The sequence below is a fragment of the Herpailurus yagouaroundi genome, unplaced genomic scaffold (assembly GCF_014898765.1).
Source record: "Herpailurus yagouaroundi ecotype Mexico unplaced genomic scaffold, PumYag 163, whole genome shotgun sequence".
NCBI lineage: Eukaryota > Metazoa > Chordata > Mammalia > Carnivora > Felidae > Herpailurus > Herpailurus yagouaroundi.
Genome location: NW_024412404.1, coordinates 42,539,199 through 42,565,626, shown reverse-complemented (window position 1 = coordinate 42,565,626; position 26,428 = coordinate 42,539,199). Strand labels below are relative to the sequence as shown.

At 43.1% G+C, this 26,428-nt stretch overlaps 1 protein-coding gene across 8 annotated transcripts in view; it reads left to right on the top strand.

Moving 5' to 3' along the window:
* The window catches only part of STN1 (STN1 subunit of CST complex), a 66,887-nt gene that overhangs the window by 34,124 nt on the left and 6,335 nt on the right, over window positions 1-26,428 (top strand). For 7 of the 8 annotated variants that reach the window (XM_040486343.1, XM_040486349.1, XM_040486345.1 and 4 more), the window contains 2 exons: window positions 324-396; window positions 12,216-12,997. In XM_040486343.1, the coding sequence (XP_040342277.1) occupies window positions 324-396; window positions 12,216-12,373 (231 nt within the window). In that variant the 3' untranslated portion in view covers window positions 12,374-12,997. Of the gene's footprint in view, window positions 1-323; window positions 397-12,215; window positions 12,998-26,428 lie in introns of those variants that run through there. The other variant, XM_040486347.1, reaches the window with a different exon arrangement.

Below are 26,428 nucleotides of genomic sequence, written 5' to 3'. Positions count from 1 at the left end.
CCCGTGTCTCTGTCTCTCAAAAATAAACATTAAAAAAAAGTGTAGAATTTCAGGTTTTCTTGACATCATGGCCCCAGTAAACTACCTTCCAAGGGAGTATGCCTTTGTACCAACTACAGAGCCTTGAGCTGCTTAGGGACAGAGCTGGTTTCATAATAGGCCAAGTATCAAAAACCACATTGTTGGTTTTTGGTATATGGATGGGATTATTTTGTGATTATTAGGAAATTTTTAGAAACTATCCTAAAAACCAATCTGGGACTCAAGATGACACAACCGCTTTATTGCTTAAGAATGCTTTCTCTCCTGGTTTTCCTGTTTAGGTAACCAGAGAGGACAAAGAACTGCACAGAAAAATACACCATATCATTCAAGAAGACTGTCAGAAACCAAATCGTAAGTGGGGTAATATACATGTATGTGGTGCCCTGATGCCCTGGAGGGGGTTGTTCCCTCCCAGAGAGCACCTGGGATGGAGAGTCAGGAAACCTGGGGCTTTCCCCAGTAGTGACTTCGAAGTATGACTGGTCAAGACACCTGCCTTCTCTGAGCCTCAGTCTCTTCTTTTATAAAGTGAGTGTTAGACTCGCACAGTTGTTCTGACCTTTGCTGCTCATAAGACTCAACCATAGAGTTTTTTATTGTCATTTTTATTTTTATTATTATATTTAAAAGATTCCATTTATACTTTTTTTTTTCAAGTTTCTTTCTTTATTTTAAGAGAGAGACAGGGAGCATGCACACAAGTGGGAGAGGGGCAGAGAGAGAGGGAGGGAGAGAATCCCAAGCAGGCCCTGCTCTGTCAGCACAGAGCCCGACTCGGGGCTCCATCCCACGAACCTCAAGGTGATGACCTGAGCCAAAATCAAGAGTTGGACGCTTAACTGGCTGAGCCACCCAGGCGCCCCAACCATGGAACTTTTTTAAACATACAGTGCTTGGGTCCCAGCTCTGGGATTCTGATTCATTAGGGGGTGGGACAGGAGCTGGACAGGTGAGCATCTCAGGTGACTTCAGTACAGTGAGGTAAGCCACTGAGCTAGGAGTTTCTGACCTTCTATGTCTTATTCTCTCTAATTTGTCTTATTTCTTATCCTACCTTGTCTTTGGAGTGAGACCGTTTCCTCTCTTCTAACACAAAGACTTTCAGTTTTAGGAGCATGGTTCTAGACGTTATAGTTTATGAACACTAATTCAGTCATCTTGGAACCTGATAATTTGCAGAAGAAAATGGCTTAGAATAAAGCTGGTTTTAGTGGAGTTAGGTCAACCCCTAGTGGTTAGAAACTCAAACTGTAGATAGTCTGACAACAGATATTACCACATTCACACTAGTTAGAGAAGAAAGCACTAGTCCTATCTTTAAATCCTGTGTAAACTGATCAGACTTCAAGATGACTTTGCAAAGTCGTCTTTTGCAAACATATACTAATAACGAATATTGGCATCTGTGAACAAATGAGGCTGGCAGAGAAAGGGGAAAGACTTGTTAATGACCGCAGGTCTCCTCAGCCTGCTTTCTTTCTGTCCAGAGAAACCCACCCCCAGCCCTTACAGCCCCTAAATCCCCAGGGCCTGGCCCTACTCCAGGCTGAGTCAGCGGGTGGAGCTGGACCAGGTCTCCAGTCCTGGTGTTTGTGGTATGCAGCCCTATTTAGCCTTTAAGAACCTATGATGTCAGATCCCAGAATGGTGTGACAACAGACCTTAAAATAAACTGAAAGCAGTCTATTATTTCAATGCAAGGTTTCTGGCCGATGTTTACATCATTCAGAGCAACAAGGACGAGTATCCTTGAGTTGGGGGAAAACCTGTCTGTCCACACTTTAGGGAGCTTTGAAGAGCAGTGAAATGTGGAGTTCCTCAACCATGAAGAGATGAGAGGCCCCTCCCCAGATAACCTTCCTGCACTGATCCTCATCCTAGGCTACCTGGTCAGATTCCTGTTTTGGTCTGCACTAGGAACAGGATGGATTGAGATAATCCCCGTGCCTGGTGAAGCAAATGACAGGAATTCACACTTCATTTCTTAGGAGAACCAAACTGCCTAGTGACCTGAGACTCTGTAAAAGTGGCAGGTTTTACGTTCCCTTCTCACCCACAGACCAGCTACTGTCTTGGTGGGTGTGTGCGTCAAGGTGGAAATCCTGTGACACTCAGTCTGTGTATGGGAACCTCGAAGCTATAAGCCAGTCCCCAGAACTAGGAAACTCCCAGGAGTAACTGAGAATGCCAGCAAAAATACCTCGTGGGGACTACCTTGCAGCCTGCTATGATTACCCCTTTACATAGAAAATATATATAGATTCTGAATAATAACGTATGGACATGGTAAAAAGTCAAACAGTGCAAAGTACACACAGGAAAGTCAGACTCCCTCCAAACACTGAGCCCCAAGATTTATGTTCCCAAGTCCAAATGCAGTGGTTGTTACTAGTTTCAGGCATATTGTTCTAGAGATGTTGCAAACACTGACGGACATATTTGTACAGTTTCTTTAAAAAAAAACACAAGTTAAAAGTTAGCATATGATGCTGCGTGTTCCGTACCCTGTATCTTAAATCTAACCTAATCTAATCTTAAATGAACCTTGAGTTCATTCAGCAACAGCACATTTAACAGTGCCTCAGTCTTTTAAATAGTTGCACGGTATCCCATTATACATATAGATAGATCTTCAAACACTTAATCATTTCTACTGGGCCTTTAGTGTTTCTTACCTTTTGTACAAACTACAGCATTTGTTCCTTATCACGATGGTTGGTAGGATATAAAATCTTTAGTCGTTTATGAATATTTCAGTAATGGATAAAATTACAATAAGAAAGGGGCTATAAACATGAAGCCTGCTTTTGGTCCCTAAAGCACTGATACTGGGCTTGTCTAAAGACAGGCAGCATGGCAAAGTTGTGAAAAGCTGGGCTCTGGAGCTTGCCCAGAGTTTGAATCCCAGCTCTACCACTTTGTAGCTGTGTAACCTTGGGTAAATCTGTGCCTCAGTTTCCTTTTTTTTTTTTTTTTAATTAAATACGGTTGAGCTACAACACTAATATTATATTAGTTTCAGGTATACGACCTAGTGATTTGACATTTATATACATTACGAAATGATCACCATGATGTCTGGTTACCATCTGACACCATATGAAGTTATTAAAATATTATTGACTGTAGTCCTAACTTACTCTATATTTTATAACTGTAAGTTTGTACCTCTTAACCCCCTTCACCTATTTCATCCATCCCCTCACTCGCCTCCGCTCTGGCAATCACCAGTTGTTCTCCATATTTACGAGTCCGTTTCTGTTTTGTTTTGTTTGTCCCTTTGTTTTGGTTTTTAGATTCCACATGTAAGTGAAACCATATGGTATTTGTCTTTCTCTATTTGACTTACTTCACTTAGCATAATACCCCCTAAGTCTATTCATGTTGTCGCAAATGGCAAGATCTCATTCTTTTTTATAGCTGAGTCACGTTCCATTGTATATATACACCACGTCTTCCTTATCCATTCATCCATCAGTGGACACTTAGGTTGCTTCCATATCTTGGCTATCGTAAATAATGCTGCAGGGGTGCCTGGGTGGCTCAGGTGGTTGTGTCCGAATTCAGCTCAGGTCATGTTCTCATGGTTTGTGAGTTCAAGCCGTGCATCGGACTCTGTGCTGACAGCTCAGAGCCTGGAGCCTACTTCAGATTCTGTGTCTCCCTCTGCCTCTGCCTTCCCTGGCTCGTGCTGTCTCTCTCTCTCTCTCTCAAAAATAAATAAACATTTTAAAAAATTAATGAAATAAAAAAAAATAATGCTGGAATGAATATGGTGCTGCATATATCGTATTTTCATTTTCCTCAGATAAATACCCAGAAATGGAATTGCTGGATCATATGGTATTTCTGTGTTTAATATTTTGACCCCCATACTGTTTTCCACAGTGGTTGCACTAATTTACATTCCCACAAACAGTACATGAGGGTTCCCTTTTCTCCACATCCTTGCCAGTATGTTATTTCTTGGCTTTTTGATTCTGGCCATTCTAACGATAGCTCATTGTGGGTTTGATTTGCCTTTCCTGATGATTAGTGACTTGAGCATATTTTCCTGGTCTTTTGGCCATCCATGTGTCTTCTTTGTAAAAATGTATATTCAGGTCTTCTTTTTAAATCATATTATTTACTTTCTGATGTTGAGTTGTATGAATTCTTTATGTATTTTTAATGTTAACCGCTTATAGATATATCATTTGGAAATGATATATATATCACTGATGATATATATGTATATCAGTGATATATTTCCCATTCAGCAGGTTGCCTTTTTGTTTTTTGATGGTCCCCTCTCTGTGCAAAGGCTTTTTAAAAGTTCAGTGTAGTCCCAACTGTTTATTTTTGCTTTTGTTTCCCTTGCTTGAGGAGACACATCCAAAAAAAATATTGCTAAGGCTGATATCCAAAAGTTTACACCCTGTGTTTTCTTTTAGAAGTTTTATGGTTTCAGGGCTTACATTTGGGTCTTTAATCCATTATGAGTTTATTTTTGTGTGTAGTGTAAGAAAGTAAGCCCAGTTTCATTCTTTTGCACGTAGCTGTCCAGTTTTCCCAGCACCATTTGTTGAAGAGCCGGTCTTTTCCCCACTGTATATTCTTGCCTTTTTTATCATAGATTAAAAGGTACTGTCTAAGATACCATATGGTTTCACTCTTATGTGGATCCTGAGAAACTTAACAGGAACCCATGGGGGAGGGGAAGGAAAAAAAAAAAAAAAGAGGTTAGAGTGGGAGAGAGCCAAAGCATAAGAGACTGTTGAGAACTGAGAGCAAACTGAGGGTTGATGGGGGGTGGGAGGGAGGAGAGGGTGGGTGATGGGTATTGAGGAGGGCACCTTTTGGGATGAGCACTGGGTGTTGTATGGAAACCAATTTGACAATAAATTTCATATATAAATTAAAAAAAAAATAAAAAAATAAAAGGTACTGTCTACAAATGGGCTTATCTCTGGGCAGTCTATTCTGTTCCATTAATATGTATCTGGTTTTGTACTACTACCATACTGTTTTGATTACTACAGCCTTGTAGTATAGTTTGAAATCTGAGGGCATGATCCCTCCAGCTTTATTCTTTCTCAAGATTGCTTTGGCTATTTTGGGGGTCTTTGTGGTTCTGTATAGATTTTAGTATTACTTGTTCTAGTTCTTTAAAAAACACTATTGATATTTTGATAAGGATTGCATTGAATCTGTATTTTGCTTTGGATAGTATAGACATTTTAGCAATATTAATTCTTCAAATCCATGAGCATAGAATATCTTTCCATCTATTTGTGTTATCTTCAGTTTGTTTCATCAGTGTCTTATAGTTTTTAGAGTACAGATCTTTCACACTCTTTGGTTAAGTTTATTCTTAGGTATTTAATTCTTTTTGATGCAGTTATAAATGGGATTGTTTTCTGGATTTCTCTTTCTGATAGTTCATTTTCAGTGTGTAGAAATGCATCCAATTTCTGTGTATTAATTTTGTGTCTTGCAACTTTACTGAATTCATTTATTAGTTCTAATGGTTTTGGGGTGAGTCTTTAGGGTTTTCTGTATATAGTGTCATGTCATCTGCAAATCATGACAGTTTTATTTCTTTTTTGCCATTTTCGATGTCTTTTATGTCATTTTCTTTTCTGATTACTGTGGCTTGGACTTCCAGTGCTATGTTGACAAAACTTTGCCTCACTTTCTTTCTTTGCAAAATAAGGATAATAATAAGTATCCTCATGATGGGTTGTTTTGAAGATTAAGTAAGTTACCGTTTTATGAAACTGTTAGGAAGATGGTGGAATAGGAAGCACCAGCAATCTATCTCTTCACTTAGACAACAATTGCATCTGTCTAATGTAACTGTTTTGGAACTCTGGAGTCTATTGAAGGCTTACAACTTCCAGGAGAAGGCTTGGAGAATAAATTGGGGATAACATCAGTCAATTTTCAGCTCTTAGTCAGTACCATTTCCCCCAGCCATATGGCAGGCATCTGTGTACATGATCTTGGAATAGCTTGCACAGAGTTTGCAGGAGCCTAGGTGGGCAAAAAGGAACAGGTCCTCCAAATATCAGGGATCTGTGCTGTTTGCTGATTGTTGCTTCTGATCACAGAGTTGCAGACAAATGCAATTTGTTGCATTGTTGCACTTCCTCTTCCTCCCATTGTCGCAAGCCCTTCCCTCAAAAGCTGAAGTGACTTCCGAAGGACTTAAAGGGCTGGTGCCTTCCCCTCCCCCTCTTCACTTTTCTTTTTTCCCCTTTTGGGAGCCAGAAAAGAAAGACTAGGGCATTAAAAAGCAACTGCATATATGGGAAAAATCAGAAAGTGATTATACATGCCCAGGGAAAGATACAGGCTCAGTAAAAGACCTGAGATGATCTTAAGTTTATACCTGAGGCTGATCCTTGACATAGAGACAGCCTATAATTTTAAAAAATAACAAAAAACGGGGGTGCCTGGCTGGCTCAGTCAGAGGAGAGTGTGACTCTTGATCCCAGGGTTGGGTGTTTGCACCCCACACTGGGTGTAGAGATTATTTAAAAATAAAATCTTTTGGGGCACCTGGGTGGCTCAGTCGGTTAAGCGGCCGACTTCGGCTCAGGTCATGATCTCACAGTCCGTGAGTTTGAGCCCCACATCGGGCTCTGTGCTGACAGCTCAGAGCCTGGATCCTGCTTCAGATTCTGTGTCTCCCTCTCTCTCTGACCCTCCCTCGTTCATGCTCTGTCTCTCTCTGTCTCAAAAATAAATAAAAATTAAAAAAAAATTTTTTTAATAAAATCTTTTAAAAACTTAAAAATAAATAAATAGCAAGACCCAGCAAATCCTAGGAGAAGGGGGAGAATCTGCCCTCCAGAGTTACCACATTATTGAATTCAGATGTCCAGTTTTCAACTAAAAATCACAAGGCATACACAAAAAAATAGGAAAATATAGCCCATTCAAAACAAAAAAATAATCAACAGAAACTGTCCCTGAAAAAGCCGTGATGGCAGATATGCTAGACAAAAATTTAAAACAACTGGCCTAAAGATGTTCAAGGAACTAAAGAGAGAGATGTTGAAGGTCAAGAAAATGGTTGGTAAACAAGATGGAAATCTAAGTAAGGAAATAGAAAACCTAGGAAGAAACCAGAAAGAAATTCTGGAGCTGGAAAGTACAGTAACTGAAATGAAGACTTCACTATAGAGATTCAAAAGCAGAAGAAAGAGTTAACAAACTTGGAGTTAAAGAAAAGAGAGCAGAGCTTGAGAGACTTTCGGGACACCATCGAGTAGGCCAACATGTATTATGGGAGTCCCAGAAGGAGAAGAGAGAGAATATTTGAAGAAATAGTGGCTGAAAACATCCTTAATTTGATGAAAGACATACATACAAACATCCAAGAAGCTCAGTGAACTCCCAAGTAAGATGAACTCAGAGAGACCCACACCAAAACATATCATGATCAAACTTTTGAAAGGCAAAGACAAATAGAGAATCTTGAAAGCAGCAAGAGAGAAGCAGCTTGTCACAGGGGCTCATCAGTAATATTTGCAGATTTCTAATCAGAAACTTTGGAGGCCAGAAGGTAGTGGGTTGATACATTCAAAGTTCTAAGTGGAAAGTAAAAAAAAAAGAAAGGTCAGTCAAGCAAAACTGTCCTTCAAAAGTGAGGGAGAAATTAAGACATTCTAAGATAAACAAAAGTCTTTGTTACCACTAGACCTGCTCTGCAAGAAATGCTCAAGGGCATCTGACAGGGTGAAATGAAAGGACACTAGACAGTAACTCAAAGCCATATGGAGAAGTATCTCAATAAAGGTAAATACGTGGGCAGTTATAAAAGCTAGTATTATTGTAACAGTGGTTTATAACTTCACTTTTTGATTTCTGTATGATTTAAGAGGCTAATACATTGTTAAAAACAATGATTAGTCTACTTACCTTCTTGTAACTTTGGTTTTTAATTCCTCATTTTTGTTTTCTATACAATTTAAGAGACTAATGAATAGAAGAATACTTAGTTTATGTTTTTGGGCACATAGTACATAGAGATGTGATTTTGTGACAAAAACTGAAACAAAGGCAGGGATAGAGCTGTAAAGGAGCAGAATTTTTCTGTGTTGAAGTTAAATTGGAATAAATTCAAATTAGGATGCAAAATGTAATCTCCATGGTAACCATGAAGAAAATAGCTATAGAACATGGACAAAAGGAAATGAGAAAGGAATTTAAACTTTTTGTTCAAAAAAATCACCTCGGGACGCCTGGGTGGCTCAGTTGGTTAAGCATCCAACTCTTGGTTTAGGCTGAAGTCATGATCTCGCGGTTCATGAGTTCAAGCCCCACATTGAACTCTGAGCTGATGGTACAGAGCCTGCTTGGGATTCTGACTCTCCCTCTCTCTCTATCCCTATCCTGCTCATGCTCTCTCTCTCTCCACATAAATAAATAAACATTAAAAATTTTTAAAAATCAGCTAAATACAAAAAGAATTCAGTAATGCAGGAAATGAAGGACAAAAAGCTATAAGGCATTTAGAAAACAAATAGCAAAATGACAAAAGTAAGTCCTGCCCCCACCCACCAGCAGGACAGTAGTTTAAACCTAAATGGATTTAACTTTCCACTCAAAAGACAGATTGGCAGAATGGATTTAAAAACAAAACCATGATCCAACTGTATGCTGTCTACAAGAGACTCACTTTAGATCCAAAAACACAAATGGATTGAAAAGGGTGCGGGGCATCTGGGTGGCTCAGTCGGTTAAGCATCGGACTTTGGCTCAGGTCATGATCTCACAGTTTGGGGGTTTGAGTCCTGTATCAGGCTCTGTGCTAACAACTCAGAGCCTGGAGTCTGCTTTGGATTCTGTGTCTCCCTCTCTTTCTCTCTCTCCCCCGCCCCTACTCATGCTTTGTCTGTCTCTGTCTTTCAAAAATAAATGTTGAAAAAAAAAAATGAAAGGCTGGAAAAAGATATCCTATGCAAATAAAAGTAACCGACAGAGAGCAGGGATGGCTGTACTAACATCAAAACCAAAAAGTTTACAAGAGGCAAAGAAGGACATTATATATTATTAAAAGGTTCAGTACAGCAAGAAGATACAGCAATTATAAACATTTATGTATCTAATGACAGGCCATCAAAATATATTGAGCAAAGTTGATTAAATTGAAAGGAGAAATAAACAGTTCTACAATAATAGTTGGAGACTTCGGTACCCTCCTCTTAATAATGGATAGAACAAGCAGACAGGATAAGTAAGGAAAAAGAGGACCTAAACACCACAAGAAATCAAATATATCTAATAGACATACACAAAGCACCCTATCCAACAATAGAGTAGACATTCTTCTCAAGTGTACATGGGACATTTTCCACAATAGACCATATGTTAGGTCACTAGTTAAGTCTCAGTAGATTTTAAAAAGATACCATACAAAGTATCTTCTCTGAGCACAGTGTGATGAACTTAGAAGCCAATGACAAAACTGGAAAATTTAACAAATTTGTGGAAACTAAACAGCACTCTTAACTAGTAGATCAAAGAAGAAATCACAAGGGAAATTAGAAAATTGCTAGCGATGAATGAAAATGAAAACACACCAAATTTAGGAGATGCATTGCTAAGGGGAACCTTATAGCTACAAACACTTAAAAAACAAGAGGGATCTCAAATCAAAACCCAACTTCTAACTAAGGAACTAGAAAAAGAACAGACTAAACTGAAAGCTAGCAGAAGAAAGGAAATAATGATAATTAGAGCAAAGACAGAGAAATAGTGAAACCAAAAGTTGGTTGTTTAAAAAGAACAACAAAATTACCAAACCTTTAGCTGGAGGGACTAAGAAGAAAGAGAAAAGACTCAAATTGGTAAAATCAGAAAATGAAAATGACATTAGTATTGGTTCTACAGAAATAAAAAGGATTGTAAGAGAGTACCGTGAATAGTTGCACACTAACAAACTGGATAACCAGATGAAATGGACAGGTTCCTGGAAACAAAACCTACCAAGACTAAATCACACAGAAATAGGAAATTGGAGTGGACCTATGACTAGTAAGGAGATTGAATCAGTAACTAAAAGTCTACCAACAAAGTAAAGGTCTGGACCTGATGGCTTTACTGGTGAATTCTGCCAGACACTTAAAGAAAAACTAATACCAGTCCTTCTCCCCATGTGACTTGAAGGTCACTTTGTGAGCAGCCTTCCCAGACAACACCCAGACAGCAGCATGGCCCTTCTAAAGAAATAGTTTAAGGCCTTCAGGGCAGTCAACATCACTGCTTATGGCCCCACGTGTCTCTATAAGTCCTCTTGAGCCCTGAGCTTGGGCATCCAGGCCCTGCAAAGATAGATTAAAATCCAAGAAGTGGTGAAGTTCCTAGTGCTTCCTCTCTGCTGTGTACAGGCCCACTTTCCACCCTCCATCATCACCCTTCTCAGGAAGAGCTGAAGCATCAGGTTTAGAGCAGGGACTAGGTTATGTGCATCTTCATAGGTCATGGAGATGATGACTGAGTCCTAGTAATTCCTGTGTAGGAAGCACCTGCCACAGGTCTCCTTTCATTCCCACAACCACTAAGGAAGTAGGTGATTTTTCTTCCCATATTACAGGTGAGGAGACAGACCCAGAATAATGAACCACTCTGCCCCAGACAGAGCCAGGACTTGAGTTCGGGTCTGCTGGACTCCGGAGTCAGCTCTCCATCTACCACTTGCTCTTCCTTGCTTAGCACTACACACATAGTAGATGTTCCAGAAATCTTTAGCAAATGAATGTTGAAGAAACAGCCTGGAAAGCAGTGAAAGGTAGCAAATTTTTCAACAGTAACCCCAACTGGGAGAAGTAATGAGTTGACAGAGCCACTAGAGGTCAGAATTTAGCAAGTCTTTGTTAGCTCAGGGGCACCACTTGTGAAATTCTTCTAGAGCTACAAAGGACCTCAGAGGTTCCCTCACCCCCTTCTTAGTTTCTCTCCCTGTTGGTGAGAAAATGGGTTCAGATGCTATGAGTTGCCCAAGGCCATAGAGGTGTGCCAACTCCCAAACCATGCCTTTGCCCAACACTATGATACCTCTTTAATCACCTTCCTGGAGCCTAAAGCATTTTGTTCTCTGAAAACAACATTCAGTGACCATATGGAGCAGCTTGTGTGCCAGATGCTGGGGACACAACAGTGAGAGGCCAACCCTGGCCCCGCACGGGGCATTAAGTGAATCTGGGGAAAGTTTGTTTTCGATAATGGGGTTTGACTTTGACTCAGAATTACAAATGCATTTTACATCATGACCTAGTACATTATACACACATACACACAAACACACAGAGCTATATATAATATGTGTGTATATATACATATAATATACATATTATATATTTAGTATAAAGTTTCACAAAATAATACATATGCTATAATGCAGTACATTTTATAATTTCCTATACCCGTCTCTCTTAAGCACAACCCATTAAGTTGATTTCGGGATCCTCTAATGGTCACAACTTCACCGTACATTCCACTACTCTAAATCATTGGTTTCAAATAGGAAAGAGACTCCTAACCCCGAACTTTTTTCCTGGTGTACAAAATGGTCTTGGATTTTTTGGGGGCGGAGGGTGAGGGATTACTAGAACACAACCATCATAGACAGGACTGCTTGGAAGCCTAGGCAAAGAAGAAAGAGAACAGACCATGGTGTTCTTCTCCATGGTGTAGCATCAGTCAGGATGAGTATTGCTTACCTGTGATCTCCAGCAGGCAGGGAAAGAATACAGAGGCTGCTGTAAGCCAGCTCTCCTGTCAGTCTCAAGAGGGCTCCCACCTGGGAAGCTGGGGGGGGGGGGGGGGGGGGCGGCAAAAAATTGCACTAGAGAGAAAAGATGAGCAAACACTAAAAATCCATTAGGTTCTGGATAACAAGTGATTGATTAGGAATCGTTGAAGGTTGAAGGCCTGAGCTGAGCAATGGGTCCACGTCACCGTCGTGAAGTTAGGGGCCCAAGAACAGGGTTTTTGTTTTGTTTTTGCTGATAATCTAAACCAGTACATCTCCAACCCTAATGTGCGTGCGGATCTTGTTAAAATGCAGGTTCTGACTCAGGATCCGTGGAAAAGGACTTCAACTCAGAGGGGGAGGACGGAGGAGCGGGAGGAGGGTCTGACAGGTGTGCCAAGCTTAGCCAACTGCCTTTTTCCTGCAGACATAGAGAAGGGCTGCCACTTCCAGCACATCTTGGCCTGTGCTCGCCTGAGCGTCAGCCCGCGCCTGAGCGAAGCTGTGCTGCAGCAAGTGCTGGAGCTCCTGGAGGACCAGAGTGACATCATCAGCACCATGGAGCACTACTACACAGCGTTCTGAGGAGCTGCCGGCAGATGGCGTGGGCGGAGCCAGGCCAAGGAAGAGGAAGACCAGGCGGCAATCACTCCCAGGCTCTGATTTTAAACATCACACAGAGGCTGATAGGTCTGGTGGCAGTTACCTCCTAAGAAACTATGAAATATAGTCATTTAAGGGATGCAATTGGGCATAAATTCTGTAGGCTGCCCTCTCGCTGCTGTATCCTTGGGATAAAGTCACTTCTGTCTCTGCCGTGACATAGAGGGAAACCTGTCCTGTCGACCTCCTGACTGGACCGGGCGTTGCTCTTGGAGCAGAAGGGGAGGAAACAGTGTTGGCGGCTGAATCGGGGTACATGTGGCTTGAGGCCCTATCAGGGTAAAGGAATGTCACGTGGTAAAGTGAACTGAAGAGCATATAGCCAGAGCACACAGATCTAAAACCTTCTCGAACTTCAGCCCATCAGCTACATTCTTGTAGGCCTCTCCCAGTGGTTAAGAACCTAATGTAGGGGACTTATTCTTGGATGAGTATCACTCACCTATGGTTGCCAAGGGTCAAGTACCAGTGGTGGGTCCTGAGCCCTCGGATGAATGGTGTTTACAGACCCACCCAGAGACGGGAATAAATGGATCTAAGGCATGGCTCTGTGTTGGTCATTTTCCTTACTTTCCTTCTGAATCAAAAGATGTCTCAGTACATTTCCTTAACACTTTGGGGACATATGTGACTAAATACATTGTCCTTTAACACCCTGAAGTCCTTAGAGGCTCTCAGCCAAATGCCTGGCTGGTAGATGTTACTCTCAAGGTTACTGTTGAACGCACAGGGCGTCCTGACACCATCCAGACGAACACTCTGTTTGTGCCCAGACAGGTGGTGGAATCTGAGGTATGTAGCAGGCTTGTTCTAACAGCTAAATGACAAATCGACAAACGCAGCCAGCAAAAAAAAAAAAAATGAAGTGTCAGGAAAGATTTGGAGTTAATTACAGTCGTTTCAAAGAGGCACATCTGCCTCCGTCTGCTGCCTTTGCTCTTGACGTAACAAGCTCTTAGTGGCTCTGCTGCAGAGCCCGCAGGCCTCCAGAGTCGTTCTGCTCTATGTGGAAATGCAGTGGTTTTAATACTCACAAGTTGGCTGCAGTTTCACATGTCAGGCTGAGGGCTAGGACCAACAGATTGCTTCCTGTTGGGGACTTTCTGACTTGACCCAAACATCTGCCATATTTCTAACAGCCGTTTACCCAGACGGCTGCCCTGTGTCCTCTGTCCATTCAGAAGCTTCCCATAGGACGGGGTCTGCCTGGAACAACATCCCAGCGGTTCTTCCTGATAGCAGCGGATGTTCCGTATTGAATACATCTCAGATTATCAGGGCTGCCCAGGAAGGAGTCTGAACCAGCAGCGCATTTCCAGGATTTATCCCAAGGAGATGATCGCACAGGTGTGAAAGGATGAACACACAAGATTCCCATTGCTGTGTAATTCAGAGTTCTACAACTGGGAAAAATATCCGTAGGAAAAAGTTAATTATGATACGTGTACACAGTGAAACACTATGCAGCCATTAAATGATGGAGTAGACAGATCCTTTTGCCGTGGAGCACTCTTCCCAAGAAAACTGAGGTACAGGTCTGTTTACAGAGTATACTACCATTGAGCCGTATGTGTATGTCTGTACATCTGCATAAATGTGGCACATGTATGCACGTACATATAGTTGATCACTCCCGGGCCCCCCTCCCGTCCCCCCGCCCCGCTCCCCGCCACCCAAAATACTTTCTGCACTTGGCTTTCAGGACACCACACTCTGGGTGCTCTTTCTCAGTCTCCTTTTCATGGTCTTCCATGTCCCCGGGGGCTCAGGGTTCAGTCCCAGAGCTCATTCCTGTGCAGCTTGCCCCCTTGGAGATGTGAAGCAGTCGTGTGGCTCAGAACATCCGTATGCTGACAGGCTCTCCAATTTACATCCAGTTAAGACCTCTTCTGAACTCCAGACCCCTGCATTCAGCTTCCTGTTGACGTCCCCACTGAGGTGTCTAACAGCTGTCACAAACCCCTGCCCAAAGCCAGGCGCCTGATCACCCCTGACTGAAGACTTGTTCCTTCTGAAGTTTTGCCTGATTCACAAAAGCAGCCCCATCATTCCAGTTGCCTAGGCCAAACCCGTTGACTTTTTCTCTTTCTCTCACATTCCACCTCCAACCTGCCTACCAGTTACCTTGGCACTACCTTCAACGTATTTCTAGAATCTAACTGCTCCTCACGGCTCCACTGCTACCACTTGGAGCATTGCAGGTGCCTCCTGACTCGACTCCCTGCTTCCGCCCCGGCCTCCCTTTAGTTCACTTAGCACACAGCAGCCAGAGCCATCTGTTAAAACTGAAGCCAGATTCTGTCCTCCTCTGCTCCAGCTCTCCATGACTCTGTTGGTCTCACTCCAGGTAGGACCTCAGGGCATCCCAGTATCAACAAGGAGCTGCTCTGCCTGGCCTCCTCTCCGAATTCCTCCCTCCCCCTCCCCTCTGCACCCACCCTGCTCAGCTTCATAGGCCTGCCTCACTGTTCCTCACACCCCAGGGACATTCCTGCCTTAGGGCCGATGTGCTTGTTTCTTCTGCCTGGAATGTTCCTCACCCAGATAACCATGTGATGGCCTTCCCCCCTCCCCTCCTTTAGGTCTTTGCTTGGGTGTCCCCTTCTCCCTTGGGCCTGTCCTTGATCCCTCTTTTGCTAATCACAACCAGCCCCTTCTCCCTCCTTCCCAGGACTCTTCAGTACTTCTCCTTCTCCATGGTACTTGTCACCATGTAACACATGCCATGTTTCTCACTTGCTTTGTTTATGATCTGTCTCCCTAACAGCAGAAATGCTCCATGAAGGCAGGGGTGGGAAGAAAGGCAGGACTCTTTCTCTGTTTTGTTTCCTGCTCTGTCCTCTGCACCTGGAGCAGTGCCTGGCAATACCACTCCTGTGTACGTGTCTGGCTGCCCTCTACCTGCAAATATTTCCTTTCTTTCCTGGGGCGGGGCGGGGCAGGGCGGGGCGGGGGAGGGGGGCTTTCTCCAATGTCTTGGAAGGCTGTTCAGGCTGGAAGTGTTCAGAATTAAACCCACTGGGAGCAGCCTCATCCAGCTCCCTTGCTCTTCAAATGAGATCTCTGAGGCACGTGTTCTACACCATTTTCTAGAGTTTCTCTGTGGGATTAATCTCCATCCACCCACAGAAGCAGCTAACTTGATAGCCACCCTTAATTGCCTGCCTTACCCTCCCTGTCTTCCCCACGCCCCCTTACTATTTGCTGCACCTCCCAAATGAACTGCTTCCTCTCCAGTCCTTGTCTCACAGTAAGCCTCTCGTGGAACACAAATTAACATCATGTTCTCAAGTCTATTTGAGAAATGCTGCATGAATAGTTATACATATCAAGCAGAGATCCCTGGAAAAACCAAAGTGACCCATTGTTAACCTCCAAAAGGGTGAGACAGATGCTTTTTAACCACATATCTACATTTGATATTTTTACAATTAGCAAGTGTCATTTCTACAAAAATAATAAAGCTCTTTCTCACTCCCCACCCCACACTCCCCTGAATCACAAGTGAACCCGGAATCAGATAGACCTTATATCCCACAGCAACATAAGAACTCGGAGAAGATGAGGGAAGCCCTTGGAAAGTTCTCTGGGGCTAACTACAGTTGGGTCACTGCTCCTGCACTGAAGAGACGCCAGAGGGTTCCCCGGAAGAAGAGGGAAACCCAGCAAACATCCTGGCTCTCACAGTGTGCACGATCCAGGAGGCACAAACGCTGCATATAGTTTATATAAGCAAGAAGACAAATAGTGCTACTGTCTGGTTAAGGGTTTGTTTGAAGCTGCATGATTCTCTCCATCTGGTAAGCTACCAGTGCTTCTCATCCTTAAAAGACACTTCTTTCTAATTATTTTCCCCTCTGATAGTGTGCCAGGACACTGGCCGAGAGAAAGCCAAGTGGAAAGAAGTCTATTCAGTGATGGGGAACCCGAGACTGTGTGCCAAGGATTGAAACCAAGCAAACTTGTAATTTTCCACTGGAGAAAGCATCCACACTTCTTATTTGTGTGGTTTCTTCTCTACAAGTGGCCTCGACAGCAGTTCCCCAAAGAAGCACCTCATTGTTTCCTTACTAGATCAATGTGATGCATTCGGGCAGACTCAGAAAGACGCAGACGAAGCTGGCACAGGTGCTGGGAGGAGAGGGGGACCGTCCCAAAGGGAAATGGTGCCCACGGATGAAGAAACTTGTAGTCAGATTCTTATTTGCGTAACAGTCTAAAGGCAAGCCCAAACTCCCACAGTAGTGAGTTTTTATATGGTACAGAATTTTTTAAAAATACAGCCTATTTTTATTGAAGTTTTATTAAGTAAACCCAAACAGTTAAGTCGCAGCACACAAGGCTGTGCCCACAAGAATTCTAAATCAGACCCCAAATTCCTGAAGAGACCAAAGTCTTTCCCTGTATGGCAAATTAAAGCGATAGGCTTTCATCTTGGAAAATGAAGAGAGGAATGTTGAGGACCACATCATAGTTTTTTTAAATAGTAAAGTGATGTGTCATTAATTCACACTGCTTTGGTGAACAGTTTATGTAAATTAGTGAAAAATCGGGAAATAGTGCTATTCTACTTAACTCTGTTTAAATCATTCAGTGTTCTGAATGACATCTGAATTACTGTGAGGGAATCGGTTGGCTGCTCTTAGAAAACCTGACTTAATGAATAAATCGCTTTAATTATGTATCATTTAAATTATCATGTGTCATGTATTGTTTAATACTATTAGGTGATTTTAAAGTACTTGAACTTAAGAGATTTGAATGCATGTCCACTCAAAAATGTCGATGTCAATGTTGACAAAACTATTATTATTCCTAATAACCAAGAAGTGAAAAGCAACCCAAATGTCCATCAAGTGATGAATGGATAAACAAATGTATATGCATACGATGGAGTGTTATTCAGCCACACCAAGGAATGAAGTTCTGACACATATACTACATGGATGAGCCTTGACAACAGTATGCTAAGTGAAAGACGCCAGATACAAGAGACCACATGTTGTATGATTCCACTTATATGGAGTGTCTAGAATAGGTAAATCCATAGAGAAAAAAATAGGTAGTGGTTGCTAGGGCATGGGGGAAGGAGAGGATTGGATAGTACAGGGTTTCCTTTTGGGGTGATAGAAGTGTTCTGGAATTAAGATAGTGGTGATATTTGCACAACCCTGTGAATATACTCCAAACCACTGAACTGTGGGTTAGGTTGGGATTCCTCACAGCATGGTGACTGAGTTCCAAAGGCAGGCCTCCCAAGAGAGCAAGCACAACCCTCACAGAAGCTGTATGGCCATTTGAGAAGCCACTCGGTGTCACTTCCATAGTGTTCTTATTGTCAAAGCTGTCAGAGTCCTACCCAGGTTCCAGAGAAGGTGAATAAACCACCTCCTGGCGGGGAGTTACAAGGTTCTGGAAGGGCATGTAGAGCAAGGAATATTGCTCTGGCCATTTTTGGAAAGCGCAATCTCTCACAGACATGTTTCCAAGCTTTTATGTGCATACAGCCTCATTCTTTAGGAAAAAAAAATTTTTTTTTATAGCAGTAAGTACAAAGAATGGGGGGAAATGACCTACCACTACCCAGGTACTCTGTATTTTCTTTTTCTGATTATATGTATATTGTTAGAAAAATAACGATGTTAATATTTTGCCTTCCAGAAAAAAAATTTTATGGTAGCAATAAAAAAAAATGTTTTTTAGTGTTTATTTTTGAGACAGAGAGGGAGACAGGGCGTGAGGAGGGGAGGGGCAGAGAGAAAGGGAGACAGAATCCGAAGCAGGCTCCAGGCTCCAAGCTGCCAGCACAGAGCCCGATGTGGGGCTCGAACTCACGAATCGTGAGATCATGGCCTGAGCTGAAGTCAGACGCTCAACTGACTGAGTCACCGAGGTGCCCCAGACCACACTCTTTTAAATGGTCACAAAATTCCATTGTGTAGCTGTCCCTTAATGTATTTAACCATACTTCTATTGAGGAACATTTAACCGGTTTCCAGTTTGTGTCTATTGCCACCATTTCTGCAGGAGACATCCTTTTACATTTTTCCTTTCTTGCCAAACATTTGTAAGTGTATTTGTTTGGTAAATTTTTAGTAATGCAAGTGCTAGGAAATAGGGCATGAGCATTTAAGAATTTGAATAGGCAATGACAAATTACCCACTGAAATCTATTAATACTCCTATCAATGATTTCAGAGTCTACTGTTTGCATGCCAGCTCACCCATAATTTGTACTATCCATGTTTTTTTTTCTTTTTAAGTTTATTTATTTAGTTTTGAGAGAAAGGAAGAAAGAATCCCAAACAGGCTCCGCACTGTCAGCACACGGAGCCCAATGTGGGGCTTGAACTCACAAACCATGAGATCATGATCTGAGCTGAAATCAAGAGTTGGACGCTTAGCTGACTGAGCCACCCAGGTGCCCCAGTACTATCCATGGATTTAACCACCAACCGATAGGTAAAAATAATTTCTGGGTTGTGTTTGAGTTTATATTTTCTTAGGCATGAATGGTGTTGAGCATTTGTCACTATGGGCAACCTGACGACAGATGCAGTTCTGCCCTGGACAGTAGCGATGGCTCAGAATGGCCCTGGTCCTATGTCCTGCAGTGGTATCAGCTACAGAACCAGCCTTGAGGTCTGCTGCCGAGGTCCTAGTTAATGCAAAGCTGGAATAAACATCCAGAACTCAAACCTCAACATTGCCATTTTGCTAGTTCAGGTGCTTGGTCAGATGCCTGCCCAAATAAAATATATACTAATACATAAAGGCAGCAATCTTTCTGAAACCAGTCCCATATTATTGATGCAGATCTCTCATAGACCAGATGCCATTCAGCTCTAGTTCACTGACACTGTCCTCAGACTAATTTGAAAACTAAGGTTTCTTTCAAGAAAGTGCTAATTAAGTGGAGAAGACAGCTTTAGGAATAGGAACGGTTTTAATGCCACTTCTGCTTTAATCGACATTGCATCATTATTGTGATAAGGTGATGCTTGCATTTTCATCTTGGGGTTTGCTACAATTAATTGGGGCACTGGGCAACAACCCTTTTGATAATCTTGTTGCCTAGAAAGTGCTTCCTCAGGGGGAAGGGTTTTTTTTTTTTGTTTTGTTTTGTTTTCTGAGGACAGTCAGTGAATGGGGGAAATAAATCAGGGGTGAGGACAGACTATCCTTCCTTTTTTTTTCTCTCTCTACTTTAGAGCATAGCAATGGTGGCATCTCCTAAGCTGTGATGTGTGGCACAATTGACTTGTGATAAATACTGAATTTCGTGATGTACAGAAATTTGTGAGTGATTAGTTTATTCTAATATAAATTAGGTGGCAGGATAATATATTGAGCTGTTAGCACGGGAGTTTGGTTTTCCTGTATTTTAGTTCTTCTTTTGCTGCAGGAAGCCAGCCTTGCCTCAGGCAGGTTTGGTTTGAGGGCCAAATGCAGAAGTTGTTTGTGCAGACAACTGGCTTATGTTCTCTGGAAGCTTGGAGCCTGGGAGGGATTGGACATTAGTGGACTCCAGGCATTGCAGGCTGAAATGTGCCCCCTACAGTGCCTGAGGCAGGTGGGCAGGATGGCAGGACTTCTATGGAGAGGCTTTGCAGTGTCTCTCTGAGACTTAGAGCCTTGGCCTAGGGTTCCCAGCTTTAGCCAAGATTCCCAAGCTTGGAACGGAAGCTGTGCAAGCCTCCTTCTCTGCAGAGACAGCCCAGGGATACCAGCAGAAGACTTGGTCTCAGGAGAAGAGTCGACTCATCTCCATTTTCCAGGCCTTCCTAACCTCCTGGACTTGGACGCATCCCCAGGGAAGGAGAGAGCCTGCCGCACCTGCTGCCACCAGTATTGTTTTCCTGCCAGCTGGGAGGATGTGGTCTCCAAGCCCAAGGTAACTTGAAATAAAGAAGTGAGTAGCATGAGTCTCACATGAGTTTTGGGAGTAAGATTCATATAGCCACTACAAGGATAATATATTCAAGGCGAATCTTAGAACAAGTTCATGTTCCCACCCACTTATAGTCCAGAATGGCCTCTTGAGTGAGAAAGAGAGGATGTCATGGTACAGTTGCAGGGAAATGGCTCAGGAGCCCTCCACAGAAGCATGCTGCCTATGAAAACCGCCTGTCCTGCGTCCTGCAGAAACCATTGGAAATCACCTTCTCCAAGGACGGGGGAGAGAACTTGTGGAAAGAGTTTGTTAACCTTTCCTCAGTGGGGTCAGCTTATCATGAATGGAAAATATCACCCTATCCCGCAGCCACCATACATGCCAACTGGCCAGAGATGGCCCGGCCCACAGGCAAGTGAGCAAGCAGAATCTAACTTGGGAGAAGGGCCCCAACCACCAGAGCAGTGAACCTTCTCCCAACATGAAGAAGCTTGCAAAGGCCTTACTCATTCGAACAGCCAGCCCAGCCCAGCCCAGCGCCGCAGGAGGAGTCAGCAGACTGCCTGTGCCTGTGGTTTCCGTCCCGTCCTGGCTTGCCTTGACCCAGCGGAGGGCAACACATGGAATCACACTCCTGGGAATGACAGCTGGCTTGGGAATGCTGGTGTCAGCACAAGCTGAAACCTCGTCAGGGCAAGCCCGAGGGCAGGATGGGATCTGCTTTTTCTGTCCATTTGCTGTAAACTCAGGCAACTGGGGAAAATGGGAGGTGGGCAGCTTATGAACCTACAGCCTGCTGAGTTCTGGTTATGTTTCCATAGGGCCAGAGACTTCCCTAGACTTAATTGTTATCATGTGTTTCCTCAGAGGGTGTCCATATCACAGATACATGGAGCAGACCCAGCAGTAGGCCCAGAGTGGTGCTTAATAAATGCATAAATGGGTGGGCACTTATTGAGTGCCAGCTGTATGCAAGGCATCGTGCCAGGTATAGATGGGGATGCCAAGACAAAACTCCACCCCTGTCTTTAGAGAACTTTCAATCAAGTGGGTCATAAGCACATGCCTACATTACTTATAACCATGAATGCAAATGTGTTTTGTTTGACCCTCAGAGTTTTAATATTTTTACCAACACACAAAAAAACTGGCTGCCATCTGTATTAAAAAAAAAGGTTGTGTGTGTATGTGTGTGTGTGTGTGTGTGTGTGTGTGTGTATGTCTGAAAGGCTACAGAAGCAACTGGGTAACAGAGGTGGCTCTTCAGTTAGGGAATTGGGGCCAGGAGAGGGCAGGAGACTGACTGCAATGGTTTATAAATTTTTTAATATGAAAACGTAATAACTCTAAAAATAAACAAAATGGATGGGGGAATTCACATAAAAATCCAGATTTCTGGCTTTTCTTGACAACTCAATTTCTGCCAATACTGGGAACAGTCTGAAAACAGTGTGTGGGTAGGGGGAAGGGGCAGCACTAAAGGATTTTAAGCTGCAAGCTGGCATCAGATTTACATTTTGGAAAGAATATTTTGGTAGCAGAGTGGGGAGCATTGCATGAGGGCAAGCTCAAGGACAGGTAGGCCAGAAAGCAAGTGCGCGGCAGGCCTCAGAGGAAGGATAGTGAGGACCCGACTGGGACAGTGGTAGGCGGACAGATGTCAGCGACATTAATGAAGTAGAACTGAGATGGGTAACCAGTTCAGGGGTGAAGGAAAGCGGAAATGAGCAGGGCAACTCCCAGGTTCTGCCAGACAGACCACGGTATGTGCCACAAGAGTCTGAGACCAAGGGAAGGGAAAGACAGCTCAGCAGATCTGTGGGCCTTTTGAACTGGAGACGGCAGAAATGCTCAAAGAATGTATCTCCTAAGATGCAAGGCCCACACAGGAAAGAAATGCACTCTCAGGGGTAATTTCTCTGTTCCAGGCACCAAGAGTGTCTCAGTGATTTACCCAGTGATTTACGGCCTCTGGAGAACACAGCATGGGATAACTGGAATTTCAGACAAACTTAATGCCTGTGGCTTAAAAGGCAAAGAAGCACCAACTGAGAAGTCACTGAAATCATATTCCTTCAGGGAATGGATTTTCTTGGATCTGGGTGCATCCTTTACAGCTTTATTAGTCATTGCTAAAGCCCTTTTTGGGTCGCAAAGCTGCCAGCAGGGTGCTAGGAGGGATAGAATTACCTTGAGCAACAGGCTCCAAACAGCAGCCCTGTGTGCGTGTCAACATGCCAGGCTGCCCGGGCAACACCACCACCCAAAGGGAGGGGCAGGTGCCCTAGCTCTGAGGCTCGAGGCAGCCAGGAAATGCACCAGCCTGGAGCTTCCATGATTCTCTTTTCCCTGGAGTTATGACTTAGCACTTTGGGGTCTTTCACAAAGGATGCACACAGGTCAGTTCCTTAAAGGCAGGAAGTGAGTGTCCCCCTCCCCTGCCTCTGCAGCGGCATCCATGACAATGTTTGATCACATTTACTACTTGAATCAGAGCTGAAAATACTTCCCCTCTGGGGCTTGGTGGTCACATATCAATTCTTTAATGCTGTGATCTCAGATTTAATCCATGATGTAACAAAGATATTTAAAGCAAAATCACACTAATGTTAAGCACTTAATAATAGCTAATGACGATTGAAAGTTAGGCACCCATCACTCAGCAAACTTAAATCTTCACATTGAAGATGAATAGGTAGGTAACTATTGTCATTCCCATGTTACAGATGAGGACACTGAGGCCCAGACTAACTGGCCTAAGGGTGTGCAGCTAGTAAGTGGAAGAGCCAGGTTTGTACCCAGTGAGCTTAACCACTAGGCTGTATCGCTTTCAAGATCTGAGAAGCCTCTTCTCTGGTGGCTCTCACCTGTGAACACAACACACACAAATGCCTTTGCATTTGAGTTGATGTACAAACTGTGTTTTCATTACATCCGAGGCTCACCGAGAACACCACTTCTGGTGATAAAGTCATACAGGATGCTGGGCTGAGTGGGTTGGATGACATCGTGTCACACGTTATGAAATGGGCAGAGCAGGTATTTACTGACACACGTAGGAGAGCTGGGTCAGGCCAGCCAACATTCTTATCTAAACAGCAATACAGTCCCAGAGGGAGACCCAAAGAATGATTCAGTAACCTCCAAAGGGTTGGGTTTGACCCATACAGTATTGGTATTCTCAGGCTTTTTTTTTTTTTAATATTTAAAATGTTTAATTGTGAAGTATTTCATACAGAAAAGAATTAGGCAGAAAACCTAAACACTGAGATGAGACAGTTCTTCATAATTACCCATATGTGCTTCAGTTCTCTCTCTTTTTTTTTAAGTTTTTCTTTTAGTGTTTATTTATTTTTGAGACAGAGAGAGACAGAGCGTGAGCAGGGGAAGGGCAGAAAGAGAAGGAGACACAGAACCCGAAGCAGGCTCCAGGCTCTGAGCTTTCAGCACAGAGCCTGATGTGGGGCTCGAACCTAAGAACCACAAGATAATGACCCAAACAAAGTTGGATGCTTAACTGACTGAGCCCCTCAGGTGCCCCACATCTCTTTAACGAAACATAACGTTAGAGACACAAGTAAAAACAACCCCATTCCTCCCCTGCCTCTACCCCCATAGGTGACCTTGAGGTTGATATGCATCATTCCCATGCGGATTTTTTATTGTGGCATAAATTACAAGTAGTAAATTGTACAAATCTTAATCATACAGCTTAATGAATTTTTACATATGTATGTTTCAAAACAGTATATAGATCAACAACATGTCCATGACCTCAGGGGGGTTCCTTTGCCTCACATTTCAAAAGGAGTTGCCAACATTTAAAAGTTTAAAAATTTAGAGACTTAATGTAAAGATCCAAATTTCTAGCTTCTCTCGAAACTGGAAACTAGGACCACACTAAGCTCACATTCTGGCTCAGAGACAGAGTGGCAGCTGCTCACATCAGACGAGGCATGATTTCCCCAGTTTATCTACAGCCCATTTTATTTGTATATGTAATCTAACCTCATCCCCTGAAAGTTGCCTCACATTTATAATATTTCAAAAGTAATGCAAATATAAAAAGGCTGCAAACAATTGCCTTAGCCATCTTAGGAAGGCAGAGTTTGGGGAAAAGTGCTCTTCTCTCCCACCCACTCAGTGATTTGGGAAGCTGCTGACAATGCCATAAAAAAAAGGGGGACCCGATTTTCCAGGTCTTGGCTACTCAAGGTGTGTTCCTCGGACTGGCAGCATCAGCATCATCCAGGAGCTTGTTAGAAATTCAAACTCTCAGTTCCCTCCCCAGACCTACTATATTAGTCTGTAGGGCTGCTACAACAAAGTAGCACACACTGGGGGACTTAAAACAACAGACATTCATTTTCTTACAGTTCTGGAGTCTTAAAGTTCAAGGTCAAGGTGTCTGCAGGGTTGGTTACCTCCGGAACCTCTCTACTTGGCTTGGGGATGGCCATCTTCCCCCCATGTCTTCACATGGTCTTCCCTCTGTGTCTGTGTTTCCCTCTTATAAAGAGACCGGTCACATTAGATGGATTAGAGCCCATCTCCAGAACCTAATTTAGCCTTAATTACTTCTTTAAAGACCCTATCTCCAAATGCAGTCACATTCTAAGGTAGTGGGGGTTAGGACTTCAACATATGAATTTTGAAGGAACACTGTTCAGCCCATAACACCTACTAAATCAAGATTTACATTTTGTCAAGAGCCACAGGGGACTCATGTTACACATTAAAGTTGAAGAAGCACTGCCCACTGCCTGCTCCCTTGTTGATAAAACACCAGTGGGTCTGTCTGGGGATGGGGGCAGAGGAAAAGGTGGGGGTGATTTTTTAGATGAACCATCCCATAGGACTGGTAGGGTGGGAATTCTGAGAATACTCCCCTTCTGGAAGGGGAGTCACTGTTTTCATTGAGGAGCAACAACCCTCTGCACTTTGGGGAATATGAGCAGGTGAGGTTAACACGTGAGGCCTGGTGCACCAAAGCTGATGTGAATATGACCCACAGGAGTGGGAAAGAGCCTCCTTCCAAAAACAGGCTGGAATGCTAGTTATATGGCTGCTCTTAGCAAAGACTTCATTTTCATTTGGTTACTACCTAGACGCTTCCTCTATCAAGGTGCAAGGTATGTGTCTGAGATTTCCTGGAATCTCCTGGGACCAGGAATTCCTCCCCACTCTGTACACGTTCATTTACCACCTTTGTCATAGGCCTGATGCTATGGTGACAGTTGCCATGGAGATACTCCTATGCACGGTTGAAGCTAATCATGACCCATACTGTCAATCATTTGGTTTAAACTAGAGATTTTCAGGCTGTGTTCCATAAAACTATAAGGTCCTTCTAGGGTTTTACAAACATTTTATTCAAATCTCAATTAAGGGTATTTTAAGGGCAGCTGTGTGGCTCAGTCGGTTGAGCATACCACTCTTGATTTTTGGCTCAGGTCATGATCTCACAGTTCACGAGAGGGAGCCCAAGTCAGACTCTGCACTGACAGCAGGGAGCCTGCGTGGGATTCCCTCTCTGCCCCTCCCCCACTCACACGTGTGTGTGTGTGTGTGTGTGTGTGTGTGTGTGTGTGCATGCACGTGCTCTCTCTCTCTAAAAAATAAACATTAAAACAACTTTTTAAGTATTTTAGATTCATCTTTCAAATGACAAAGAATATATGTTCTTAGAAGAAAAAATAAAAGCAGTATATAGTATAGAATATATACTGAAAAGTGAATGTCAAAATTCCCATCTGACAGAGTAGGTTGTTTAAGGATAATCCCTTCTACAAATGATGATTATGAATTCTGGAACACCTCCTCTTCCCCCCCCCACCCCCCAAAGAAAAGCGCACCGACCTATTTAATGGCACTGGAGAGCATCCAGACAGTAAAGGAAGGGAAACACTCTGAGTGAGATCCACATTTATATGGCCTTTCCCCTAAGGCAATCATTCTAAAACTTTAGTGTGTATTAGTATCTCGGGAGCGCTTGTTAGAATTTAGATTGCTGGACTCCAGCCCCAGAGTTTCTGATTCACCAGGCCTGGGGTGGAGCCCTAAATTTTGCATTTCTAACCAGT